Source organism: Polypterus senegalus, chromosome 2, assembly GCF_016835505.1.
Source record: "Polypterus senegalus isolate Bchr_013 chromosome 2, ASM1683550v1, whole genome shotgun sequence".
NCBI lineage: Eukaryota > Metazoa > Chordata > Cladistia > Polypteriformes > Polypteridae > Polypterus > Polypterus senegalus.
Window position 1 is genome coordinate 101,761,777 of NC_053155.1, and position 13,481 is coordinate 101,775,257.

A 13,481-nucleotide genomic window follows, 5' to 3' on the forward strand; every position below is an offset into this window, starting at 1 on the left:
CACCTTTACCAGAGGTGCCAATTACTGTGAAAGGGATGGTATACCCTAATATAGCAAACAAAGTTAACTCTTTTAGGGCGAATGTCGACTTTTGTCGACAGGAGGGTTGAGGCAGCATGTCGTCAAAAGTCGACATCCGGGGTAGAGGGCGACATTCAGCTGTTAATAGTGACAAAACTCACTGTTACGTTACAGGCATTCCCTCTCTGCTTGGAGGAATGTTAGACTCATTGACTCCCCATCTAATCCTTACGTGTGCGCGAGTTGCAAAATGTAAACAAAGGCAAGATGGCATCGACATCACACGAGGGAGCGAAGCAAGTGCAGAAAAGAAAATACTCAGCAAACGATGTTTTGTGCAATATTGCGGAGTTGGACTCTGATTTTTCAGAATCAGATTTTGTTGACAGTGATCAGGAGATCGAGCAGGAGAGTGAGGAGCCGGCATCAGCTGATCGGACACCAGCCGATGCCACCCCAGCTGATCGGCTACCAGCTGAGCTCATTCGCGCAGCCGACACACCTATGGCAAGGTTTTTGTGGGAGGAATACCCGGATATTGATCCATGAAAGCCAAACTGGCTACTGGACTTCACAAGACAGCATGGCTTGCTGTTGGACTCGACAGATTACCAGCCGCTGGACTACTTCAGGCTTCTCTCTCCTGATGCTGCTTTTCAGCTACTGTCAGAAGAGACAAACAGGTATGCAGAGCAATTTTTTGAATTGCAGGGTGCGCTTGCAGTGCATTCTCGTTTTTCAAAGTGGAAACCCACAACAAAAGACGAGATGAAGGGCTTTGTGGCATTACAAATAGAGATGGGACTAGACTGGTGATATAACTTCAGGGAGCATTGGTCCAAATGTGCTCTGTCCCCTGGTGGCTTTGGACAGGTTATGCCGCGTGATAGGTACGTGCTGCTGCAAAGTTTTATTCAATTCTGTGATAACCAGAAGCAAATCCCAAGGAATAAGCCAGGCTATAAAAGTTCAGCCCCTGCTTGACATTGTGGAACCAACATATAAACAATTTTATCAGCCTGGCCGTGCTTTGTCTGTGCATGAATCTATGATAAAATAAAAAGGACGCCTTTTTTTTCTGCCAATATATGCGAGACAAACCAACAAAGTATGGCATAAAGGATTTTGTACTGGCAGAAGCAAACACTGGTCTTTTCCTGAAAGTAATTACATATACAAGTATTTCTTTCAAAGAGAGAACTGTCCCTTTACAAGTCAGGTTGTGCTAGAGCTGCTTCAGGGCTATGAACACTTGGATCATGTTGTGTACCTGGACAATTTTTATACATTCCCAGAACTGTTCATGGAGCTACAGAGCAGGGGAATTGGAGCTTGTAGCACAGTGAGGGTGAACAAGGAAACACATGGCTTCACAGTTGAAGCCAGACAGGCTGAAGTTGAAAAGAGGTGACAATATGGTTTTCATGTGGGCGGAAAACTTGGTGGCAGTGGTATGGCACAATGTCAAATGGGTGACTCTACAGTACACACTAACAATATATATGAGAAAGTGCAGCAACAGACAATTGAAAAGTCAACACCACTGCAACTCATATTGTAAGCAGTGCAATGTGGCAATGCATGCAATTGGCTGCTTTGAGCGATATCATACTTTGCTATGTAACATGTATGTGAAATCATATAGTATGCAGGCTCATACAACATGCAAGACAGTAACATTGATCAAAAGTAAATATTTCTTGTTGATTTGATATGTTGAACAACTGCTTTGTGTGCTTTTAAAAAAAAAAGTTAAGTTTTTGGAAAAATATTCAGCCCTGAGAGAAAAGAAACTAAAAAAAAAAATAGCCATAAAAAAGAGTAAATGAGAAAACACAGCCATGAAAAAGTATTCAGCCCAACACTAAACCCCATCCCATATCCCCCCCCCTATAAATCTTGGTCACAACTTGGGATTTTGAGTTGCATGGAAAATTGCACTTGTAAGTCAAAGATTGTTTTCAGTGACCAAAAAGCAAAATTATAAACCATTAAAAATTTAATTCCAAAAAACTGAAACGACAATTTAAGAATGTGTCACACCCAATCAGTACTTGGATAAACCACCTCTCACAGCTATTACTGCAAGTGTTTGAAAATAAGTCTATTAATTTTGTCCAAACTGATAGAGCAAGATTTCCCTTTTTGCTAAGGCTGTAGCAGGTTATTATGGGAGCAGCAGTTTTTAGGTCTCATTATAGATGCTTGACGAGGTTAAGGAGCCAATCCATTCTTGCCCTGGCAGTGTGCTTTGGAGAACTGCTCTGCTGAAAGACTATCTTCTTTCCCAGTATAAGTGCAGGTTTTCCTCCACGATATGTTTTACTATTATTGTTATTATTATTGGATTATGTGAATTTCCCCTTGGGATTAATAAAGTATCTCTCTATCTAGGTCTATGTTTTCTAGCATTTATCTTCCCATAAAATCCTGACCAGATTGCAAGCCACTGCTGCTGAACAGCATCCGCAAACATGATGCAGCTGCCACCAAACTTTACAATGGGGGTGGAGTCACTTGGCCAAGGTGCTGCATTAGACAGAACACCCCTGTCTTAAAGGCAAAATGTTCTACTTCAGCCACATCAAACCACAAGCCATTCTGCAGTATCTTCCAAGTGAGATTATCTTCTAGAAAGGTCCCTTTTGTGCAATTCCCTGGAAACAGTTTAGCCATGAAACTCCTGCCCAACTGCAGTCACTTTCTTCTGCCACTCAATGATGATGACAACATGTATCAACAGTAGCCTCTCTAGACAAGTGCCATTTTTGTTTAGCAAGTAAATTTAGAGTGTGGTTGCAGTTTCATTTTTTCTCCGCTTCCATGATGGACTGCACCAAGATCTCAGATATATTAAATGCCTCTGAGATGGTCTTGTACCTGCTTCTTTATAACTATATCCCCGACTTGTTTTGAATGCTATTTTGTCTTTACTTTTGTTTGCTTTTTGAAAAATCTTTACCATACAGTTGGAAGTCAGCAAGACAAGCAGTATTTATGAGGACAGGGATCAATCCATTTCTTACAGTGACCAACAAAGTGGGTAAGATGATAAGGTAACATTTGAGTAAAGATAGTTTTTTTTTTTTTATTAAGAAAGGCATATGAATACCTTTTAAATCTCAACTTTCAATTTTTCCTTTTTTTATAAAATTGCTGAATGGTTTTCAACTGGCATCATTTGATTTGTAGATTAATTAGAAAGATGTTATACTTTAATATACTTTACGCTTAGAATCTGAAAAAATAAGCTACAAAAACAGTTTGGGGGCTGAATACTTTTTCAAGGGAACTGTATAGAGTTCCTAAGAAAATTATAAAACAGACAAGGCTTAAAAATCAAGTAAAGGACTCCAGTTAAAAAAATCTTACCATTTGCAGAGGAATCTGTAGACGGAAGTTTTATTATCCCTGTATCTATTAATTTTGCAAATAGGTCATTGACATCCACCTGTCCAAAATCAGGCTCAGGAACTTAAAAATAAACAATAAAAAAATATTAATTGTAAATATTAATCTGGAAATACCAGTGGAAGACGTTATACAGTTTAATGTTTGTATACCTGGTTGGCTTAAAGCCACAGAACTTTGTGATGTAATAAACTGCTGTCCTGGCAGAACACTTCCCTGTAAAGAAACACAAATTTGCAACTTTTTATGTTCATAACTTGTAACAAAACGATAAAATTCTCCCAACAGAAAAATGTTTTATCGTATATTGAGTTAAATGCACACCCTTACCGTTTGTTGTTGAACGAGTGCCCGAACAGGCATCACAGCTGGGATTTCATTTCTAATCTCAGTATTTGAAACCTGAGAACCAGGTGTAAAGAACGTTGCACTTGATCTGCTGAAGGCATTGGGAAAATCTGTTCCCCCACTATTTGGTGGTCCATTAAAACTGTTTCCAGAACTGAAATCCATCAAAGGTTCCTGCTGCCCCTGAAATGCCTGAGGGGCTGCAAAACAATTTTCTCCAAATCTGTTAATGGGCATGTTGAAATTTGCCATTTGAGATGGATTGTTTGATCCTTCAAAGCATGCTCCTGGTCCTTCACCTTGAGGTCGTAATCCATCAAATCGAGGTCCTTGAGATCTGACAGGGCCCTGATGGCCTGTTATTCCTTGAAAACGTAAACTGTTATGTTGATCTGATGGACAATCAAACACTGACAAGTCTGAATGCAAGGGATTTCCATCAAATCTGCCTGGAACCTGCTGCCCAAGTGGGCCATCAAACCTTGCTGGCATTTGCTGCCCAGGTGGACCTTCAAATCTGCTTGGTATCTGTTGTCCAAGATGTCCTTCAAATCGACCTTGAACCTGCTGTCCCAATGATCCTTCAAACCTGCCTGGACCTTGCTGCCCTAGAGGACCTTCATACCTCACTGGACCCATCTGTCCCATTGATGGTTCACTTCTTACGGGACCCTGTTGACCCATAGGACCCTCAAACCTCACTGGGACCTGTTGTCCCAAGGGACCTTCAAATCTTACTGGGCCCTGCTGGCCCAAAGGACCGTCAAACCTCAAAGGTCCCTGCTGACCTACTGGACAGTCAAACATAATTGGGCCTTGCTGACCCAATGGGCCCTCAAACCTCATTGGCCCATCAAATCGCATAGGTACCTGCTGACCTAGTGGCCCTTCAAATCTCACAGGCCCCTGTGGCCCTGATGGAACATCAAACCTCACTGGACCCTGCTGCCCAGGAGGACCATCAAACCTCACTGGACCCTGCTGCCCAGGAGGGCCATCAAACCTCACTGGACCTTGCTGCCCAAGTGGTGGGCCATCAAATCTAAGAGGACCTGGCTGCCCTGTAGGACAATCATATCTTGCTGGTGTATTTTGTACCTGGGGACCATCAAATCTCATTTGAATCGGTTGTCCATCGAATCTGCCCCTATTTGGAGGTCCTACCATAGGACTATCAAATCGTGGCTGTATCAGATGTCCGTGTGGTCCTTCAAACCTAAGTGAACCTTGCTGTCTTGCTGGACCATCAAATCTGGGTTGTCCCATTTGGTTAGGGACTCCATCCATTAGACGCAGTAGAGGCTGCTGTGTTGATGGCCCTTTGAATCCATCAAATCTAGATGGACACTGTTGGCTAGACAGATCATCTGCTACTCTTGGAGGTGTCTGCCCTGTACGTTCACACCTCCACAGGCCTGAAGTGCCCTGAGCTCGTACCCTTTCGGAAGGTTCAGAAGACTCATAGTTAGTGTCAAATCTGGAACTACTCTGAGAGTCATGTATTGGCAGTTGCTGGCTTTCAAGTTTATTGGAAGATCCATCAAATACTGAATGAGGAGATCGTCCAGGTAGTGCTTCAAAATCAATATGGCGCTCAGCATGACTAGTTGGTAAATCAAATGAACCTGTAGGATGTCTAGATGTCCCATCAGATTTCTTTAATTCTTCTCCAGGACCGTCAAATTTTCTATTTCCTCCATGACCTCCCAATCTGGGAAGATGCACTTCTGTATTTTTTGGGTGCAAAAACCTTTCATTATATGAAGCGCGGTAGTCTTCTCTGCCACCTGCAAAAACAAGTAACTTAATTAAAATTAAATTTACAATGAACATTGCAAATCTAAAAATAAGTATTTTAACTTGCCCTCTGTTTTAAACTTTTGCCTTTCTTCAGAACTGCTATAATCACGAGGTTCATCTCGTTTTCTAAAATCGTGCCCAGGCCTTCCTCTTTGCCTTCGGCATTCAGTTCTGCTGCCAGATGCATCTTTGCTAAAGCCCTCAGAATTCCTCACACTCAGTGATGGATCCTCACACTTTTCTTGGTCTTTATCTCCATAACCTCGTCTACCTTCATCACGATTTTGGTCTCTGACATTAAATGGATCATCACTAGTCCTTGATCCAATTTTTACTTTGCATGAGTCACTCTCTCTTGCATAATGAAGCTCATCACTTGAGTAATTTTCATCCCGAGGCTCATTTACATCCCAATACTCACTACCTTGATGATGAACTTGAGTTCTTCGTAATTTAGCTTTGTGCTTTATATAGGCTTCGGACATATCCCCAGTATTCAAAGGTGCAGAAAGCAGTGGTTTCTTTTTCCCAGTAAATCTAGTCTCTTCATTGGTGCTATCCCAAGCATCTGATCTTTGTTTTTCTTCTTGATACTGAAATAACTGTTTTATTTGATGCGCAACAACTAAAAATTCTTCTTGGGTAATTTCCCCATCAGAAAGTCTTTTGTTTGCCTGAAAGGAAGTAAAACAAATAGTTAACAACTATATGCACATAGTGTACAATTGCATTGCTCATTACTTAACTCTTAAACTCATCTTAACTTTTACATTAACTACTTCCCTCTTAATATTTGCAAATTTTTACACTTGCTGAAGCAGCATATATCAATACAAAAGCAGTACAGGTAGTCCCCGGGTTACGTATGAGATAGGGACTGCAGGTTTGTTCTTAAGTTGAATTTGTATGCAAGTCGGAACAGGTACATTTTAATAAATGCTATTGTTGACCGACTGAAACCAAGTGCTCTGCCAATGAATGATGGCACTCCACCTCTCTGACCTTTTTATTATTTCTACTTTATTTCCATGGTGATGGTTTTTCTCTTCTTTACTGTATCACCAGCACTTGCATCAGATTTGTATTTCAGAGACAGTGTGAAGGGTGAAGACAAAAGGTTAAGATGAGCTCTTCTGCACAGGAATTTATTTAATTGTTAAATTATTGTGCAAAAATGATGCATAAGAGAATCCACTAAGAAATCTGTCCAATCTGTTTTCTAGGTCAATATCTATCAGTTCCAAAGAAACCTTCTGCTATTTTACTTACATGAATAAATCAACATTGTTTCTGGTTCAACCACACCAAACATTATCTTTAGTAACAGTTACAATACACAGAATTCTGTGACAAGCTGAAGAGTTAACATACACTTAAGCATGTAAAACATCTAGGTATGAATGAGAGAAGCATACTTAATTTAGAGATATAAATGAAACCTGCTAATGAAGCATTTTACTTTCATAATTTAACTTGCAAATTGAATGGTAGCTTTTAGAATTTTTCCACCATGATTTGAAGACATAAGGAATTAACTTAATGGAAACCAGCAGCTTTGATGCTTCTGAATAAATACAATGCTCTTGTTAGCTTCCTTCAGAAGTAAAGCGGATAGGGAAAATGTAGTTAGCACAGTCCATTAAATCTCACTTGAAGCAGCTTTAAGCAAAACAAATGAGTTTTAAGCAAAACACGGACCTTTTTAAGCAAGTCTCTCTTGCTTGCAGAGTTTAAAACGTCTGGAATCTGTAGGTTTGCATCAACACTTAACCGATGCTGTTTAGGAGTATGAGGGGCAGGATTCCTTTGGCCTCCAGTCCATGATCCCTTATGTCTTTGAGGACCTGCCTTTCCATGCACCAAATGGTCCTCAGACTGTTTCAGGCTGCAAACAAAAAAATTTAATTTTAAAATAAAAAGCATGATAGAGTACAACCAAGAGCATTCTTCAAACTTACCTTAAAGTATATAAAAATGCAATAAATTTGAAAATTCACTACCAATTTAAAATTTTTTGTATGACATCCTGAAAGCAAAAAGCCTTTTTCCATTTTATAAGCATACAGTAATTCACATCAACCAGAAGAAAATAAATTTCTATAATAATTCTGCAGAATGTTCAATAACATTAAAACACTATTAGATTAAGTGAACACTCTCCATCTCCAAGTGCATATGAAAACTTGCTCGGATATGACCTTACAGATTACACACAAAACTGGCAAGTCATCTGTGACTAATTACATGTATAAAATTTAAAAATATGTTTAGAAGATTTCACTGCTTAGAAATGCATATGAAAGCAAAAGAAAACGTGGTAGTTTTCCATGGGGAGACATTCGATTTCAAAAACTTCAACATAAAGTTATGGAATGACAAAAGTCAGTAATGAGTATAAAGGGAATTTGAAAGACGAAGCACAGTAAAAACCATCATTTAAAGTTGAAAAGCATATGCCACTAATCAGGATTTATCCAGATTAGGCTAATTCCACCAAATTAAAGAACAAGGAGACGACTAAACATAGAGGCTAGCAAGAGGACAACCTTCAAGGTGCTACAGGGCTTTATGGCAAAGACCAATCAGTATGTTTGACTGCTATTTGAAACATATTTTATATATATATATATATATATATATATATATGCAACAACTATTTTAAAAAAAAAAACCTCTTTAAATGGAAAAAGTTACCTTACAGTTCTAAATGTTATACTTTGCGGTTGCAAAGTGATCTGTTCAGTTTAAATAGTACTAGGGTGTTGTACCGTGTTAGCCATTATGAATGTAGTGAAAAGTCAAGCAAAATGACACCTTTTATTAGCTAACTAAAAAGATTACAATATGCAACCTTTCGAGGCAACTCAGGTCCCTTCTTCAGGCAATAAATGTATATTGTTGTACATGAATAAACATAAGACATCCCCTGAGAATAAGCCCTAGTGCATCTTTTGGAGCAAAAATTAACATAAAACCCTGTCTTATTTTCAAGGAAACATGGTAGAACACTACCCATTTTACTAATGACAATAGAAGCTAAACATTCAAAATGACAAATGACACAGGCAGAGAAGATCTAGAAATAACTTCCAAAACAACTGTTTCTACTTGTATGAATGTCTGCTTTTGACTTTTTTGAAATATTTTGGAATTATATTTTAAGATAATGTGTGATCTGACAGCACTATTTGCTGCATTAAACTTCTTATTACAAAGATATTAAACACCACCCCTTGTACAGAGCAAGCACAAGTAAATTCTAATGTTGACTAGGATTGTTGTGATGACCCTGAAACTCCCAACTTCAATACAATACTTTGAAAGTATTGATTATTAAATACAATTTTCTGTACTAGTTGTAATGACCAGATTTTTCTTATAAGAGTGTACTTTTTCAAAACCTACTGAGATTGTCACACATTCGAACTCAATAAAATGCCAAAAAGGAACAGTGTTGCAGCATTCTGTAATCAGCATTCATTAACTCAAGTTTAAAAGTTTGCATTAATGAAAACCACATTGTTATACATGTTTTTTGATAAATTTCACACAGTATGCAAACCAAAACAGGATGAACACATTCTAGAGAGGTGCAAAGTTTACTTTCAGCTAAAAAAAAAAAAAAATTCCTACTGTACACCAAGAATGAAGAGCCAGGAGCAAAAAAGTGACTATGCATTCAACTGGCTATTCAAAGGGAGAAATGACAAAGGTATGGAAGCATGAAAACAATTCAATGATGTGCCTGCTCTAAATCAAAAGAGGCCATGAATTCTGCAAGGACACCATTACCTTTACAACACCAAATTCTGCTTTATATTTTTACGTTCTAGAGTACACAGAAATTCCTGTTTTTGTGAATGAGTGTTTTCTGATGTCATGTTCATTTCAAAGGTTGCAATTCGCCAGCCATAAGCATTTCTTTATTTGCAGACATAGTGCAAGCAAAAACTAAAAATATCAATAAGGAAAAGGCAGCTGAAACAGTACATACAATTTAATTTTGAGCAGCACTGAGTAATGGGAGGTGAGGGCTGTTGCTCCTCAACCTAAGAAACAGTATGCAAGTAGAAGTATCTCTATATATAAAATCTTCATTTGGATCTTGATCTTTGTTTGTCCGTATTTTTCCGTGAATGAATTAGAAGAAGCAGCACTAGATGGCAGTAGAGAGACAGCTAAAACATAGGCATTGCATTAAGAATCTCCTCCAGGCGTATACTACTGAAGACTGTAGTACTCCAGTCACACCTCAAAACACAGACATTCAAACTAAACAAATTGTTGTGCTTTAAATTAACTGAAGAGATCTTCATTTAGATCTTGATCTTTGTTTGTCCGTGAATTCCACGCATGTGTAGACCACCTTCCAGTTTAGTATGTTGTTGTTACTCAAGGATATCAACAATGTGCCGAAATAACGAAAGGAGTGGTGGACAGTGTTACGCTGGTTAGCTCCTGAGGCCTGGTTAGAGAATGAGATTGACGAAGATAAAAGGTACGTGCCTACATAACATATGAATGAAAGAAAGACAGTGGGTAAAATGAATGACAAGGTAACAGCACATTCCAGCAATTATTATTGTTGTTACGTTGTAGCTGGCGAGTGCTGCGCGTCTCACAGTTGTACCGTGGTTTGCTCACATGTCAGTGAAGTGATCCCTATTTATGCTTTAAAGAGCCTGGATACCTATGTGTCCCCCTTTTATAACCATTGCTCCGAGTATATTGCCTTACTCTTTGGATTGCCACAAAGCAACCTGCGAGATTGGAGAAAGGTTGAGGAGACATCGTGAGAGGAAATGATAGCGTCATGAAAACGAGACGGACTGTGAACGGACAGAGGCAGAAATGCTTCTATACCACCACATAATTACTATTTGTACAGTGATTTTGAATAGGCCGTTCCTATCGAATAAATGTCCAAGGGTTTTCTTTTGTAATTTTGTTTCCAGAAAGAAAGCACATCTAATATAAACAGAACACTATGGGACATTGGTATTGTTTCAAAATTCCAGAATTGTATGTATGTTGACACAAGTTAGTGATTACATATTTGCTAGCAAATACTACACTGGATAATTTCAGTACTTAATGAAATTATTTCACCTTGTACATAGACAATAAATATACAAATATATGTCACAACCTCCTAGGTCTCATTTTAAACAAAAGGATTTCACGCATAATGCTGTCATTTCTGGTTTGTGTTAAATTTAATAAATATAAACACTAAAAGGCTTTGCTATTGAGATTTTAAGAAAAACTTATTCCTAATGCTGCCAGTCCACCCATTCCTCTCAATGACCAAAGAGTTAATAATAGGGCAGAAAGGTACTTTATTTAATGTCCTCGTACCTCCTAATTACTCTTACTTATTTTGCCTTGGACACAATGCTGTATTAAATACATTTTTCTTAAAACTAAAAAATCAAAGTACAGTATTAGCAAACTGTCCACCCATTATTTTGTGATGTGGAAATTTAATTTAAATAATTAAGCAATTATTAGAAATAGGAAGTTGGAAAGGCTACTACACAACTGTGAGGCACATAAACCATTAACAGTTAAATGTAACAGAATCAATATGACAAAAACAACCATTCAGGCCTCATTAGTAAAGAGTTTAAAACTTACTATTTCTGTTTATTTTCCTCCCAATTGCTCTTCCATCTTTTTGACACTTCTTTTGACTCGGAAGGTAACCTTGTTGGATCCCTTGATTCCGTGGATCGATCTTCTTGCATTCTTTTTTGCCTTCTTGGATCATGCACATTTGTATTTTTTCTGGGAGGATTTCTGTCTTCCCTAATGCTGGAATGTGTTGGAAAATCTTCTGCATGTGAATGCTTGGCACCAGATATTCTTTGCTTTATTTTTGGAGGTGAGGATGAAATGCTTCTTGTCCTTCTCTTAGGGGAACGTCTCTCTTTCCTCTTGGGTGAATGAAGTAATGGTGATCTAGATCGGGAACGTTTCCTTAAATTAGAGCGACCACCAATTTTTAAATCTTGCTTATCAGAGATTTCTACCCTTTCATGTTTAGGAAGGGTGCCATTAACAAGTTTGTTTCTAGCTGCTGTTGATCTATGTTCAGAACTTTTGTTTTGATCCTCCTTTTCTTTCTTCTCCAAACATCTTCTTTTGTCCTTTATTTCATCATCTTTAATATCCGGCTTATCATTTAAATGCTTCCGTATTCGAGGATCCCTTTTGTTCATTTCTGCTGGTTTTGCACTGTCCGGCTCAATGGCCTTTGTTTTGTTTTGAAAGTCTTTATTTAAAGGTGAAGGGGATTTAGATTTCTCTTCAGCAACCACCATTTCTTTTTTAACAGGCTTAGGTTTTTCAGCTTTAGGCTGCTTCTCAACATTCACATTTACCCTCTTCTCAGATTGAATTACTGCTGTTCCTTGCTCAAGAGTTTCTTTTTTCACTACATGATCTTTTGGTGGTGGCAGCTGCTGTGCAGATCTGTTAAGGCGAGGATCCCTTGTAGAAAACTTTAAATCCTGGTGTTGTATTGGAGACCACGTTTTCTCACGTGGCACTGGTGGCTGATGTGCTAATTTCCCAACATGTGGCTGGCATGCTGTAGATGGTAATTTTGAAACTGCAGCAGACTGAGTAATAGCCTATAAAATAATGAAAAAAAGTATATAATGTTACTAGTTGACAGCAATAAGAACTAATCATGTGAATGGTAATCAATTTACATATCTGTTCTGCATAGTGGTTTTTAAAATTACCAATAAACCTCTTCAGATTATCAAACACTAACTTTAAAAAAAAAAAAAAAAAAAAGTACTTTGTGTATACAACATACACAATCAGTTTCACTCAAATTAAAAATTACTTCTCATTTAGAATGTAAATAAGACCAGCTATTTTGATATGTCCAACCTCATAAAGTAAAAACAAAAGACCATTTTTGTCTGTACATTCCTAAGGGGCTCCATGAAAGGTCATGCAATTTTCAAAGGAGGTAGAAAAGGGAAAGAATGTTTAATACAGCATCAGACTAGTCCGAAGGAAAAATAAATTGTGGACAGATTTGAAATCAGGTAATATGTAACCTTCATACCAACATACCACTCTTAATATAAGCAACTTTAAATGTTTTGCTTTCTAAATTAAGCAAGAACACTCAATCACTTTTAAAATCACCATTCACATCACATGTAACATTCATCCCATCTTAACTAAAATGAAGCAAATCATAGTTTTGGAATTTAATTAAAATACTAGGCAAAGGACTTTAAAAAAAATTAACCTTTTAGGTGGTCTACAACACACTGTGGGCTAAAATCCAAAATTATGCTTAAAAAACCGTGACCGCAAAATTGCTGTATGAAAATTACTAGCAATACTGTACTGAACTGTCCATAAATGTTTCCCAAAAAATACAAAAAAGTACAATTTTCTTTATTTAGCATGATATGACGGCAAAACATGAACCACACAATTATGTTCATAGGAGTTAACACTGCCATTCTGATATTGTACTGTCAAAGGATTGTGGTGGGGTGAATAGTAATGTGCACTTCCGTTACAATAACATCTTGTCAGTTGAGAAAATACTGAATTACTCACCAGTTGAGCCTTGGTTTGTTCAAGCTCTAGCTCCAGCTTTTTCTGCTGAAGCTCAATAAGTTGTTTCTGCTTTGAAAGCAGCTGTTGTCGTATCACATCCTCCTGTGAGAAATTCTTCTGAGGCTCAGCTACAATTGGAGTGGCAGGAATTTGAGGAGTATTGGCTCTCGGAGCAGATATTTCTTCAGGCTACGCAAAAATTCAAAAGCAGCTTGCAATTAATAAAATTATGCACAAATTTGCTATAAAATAGCACCACACTTTTTCAGTGCAAAGAAAGTTATACAAACCAATCTCTGAATATTTAT

General features: G+C 37.9%; 1 protein-coding gene across 1 annotated transcript in view; it reads right to left on the bottom strand.

The window, feature by feature from the left end:
- The window catches only part of pcf11 (PCF11 cleavage and polyadenylation factor subunit), a 29,570-nt gene that overhangs the window by 12,178 nt on the left and 3,911 nt on the right, over window positions 1-13,481 (bottom strand). Inside the window, exons 4-10 of the mRNA XM_039744293.1 lie at window positions 13,174-13,362; window positions 11,218-12,215; window positions 7,279-7,465; window positions 5,645-6,254; window positions 3,763-5,567; window positions 3,585-3,648; window positions 3,394-3,495 (exon numbers count right to left, since the gene is read on the bottom strand). Coding sequence (XP_039600227.1) covers window positions 3,394-3,495; window positions 3,585-3,648; window positions 3,763-5,567; window positions 5,645-6,254; window positions 7,279-7,465; window positions 11,218-12,215; window positions 13,174-13,362 — 3,955 coding nt within the window. The remainder of the gene's footprint in view (window positions 1-3,393; window positions 3,496-3,584; window positions 3,649-3,762; window positions 5,568-5,644; window positions 6,255-7,278; window positions 7,466-11,217; window positions 12,216-13,173; window positions 13,363-13,481) is intronic.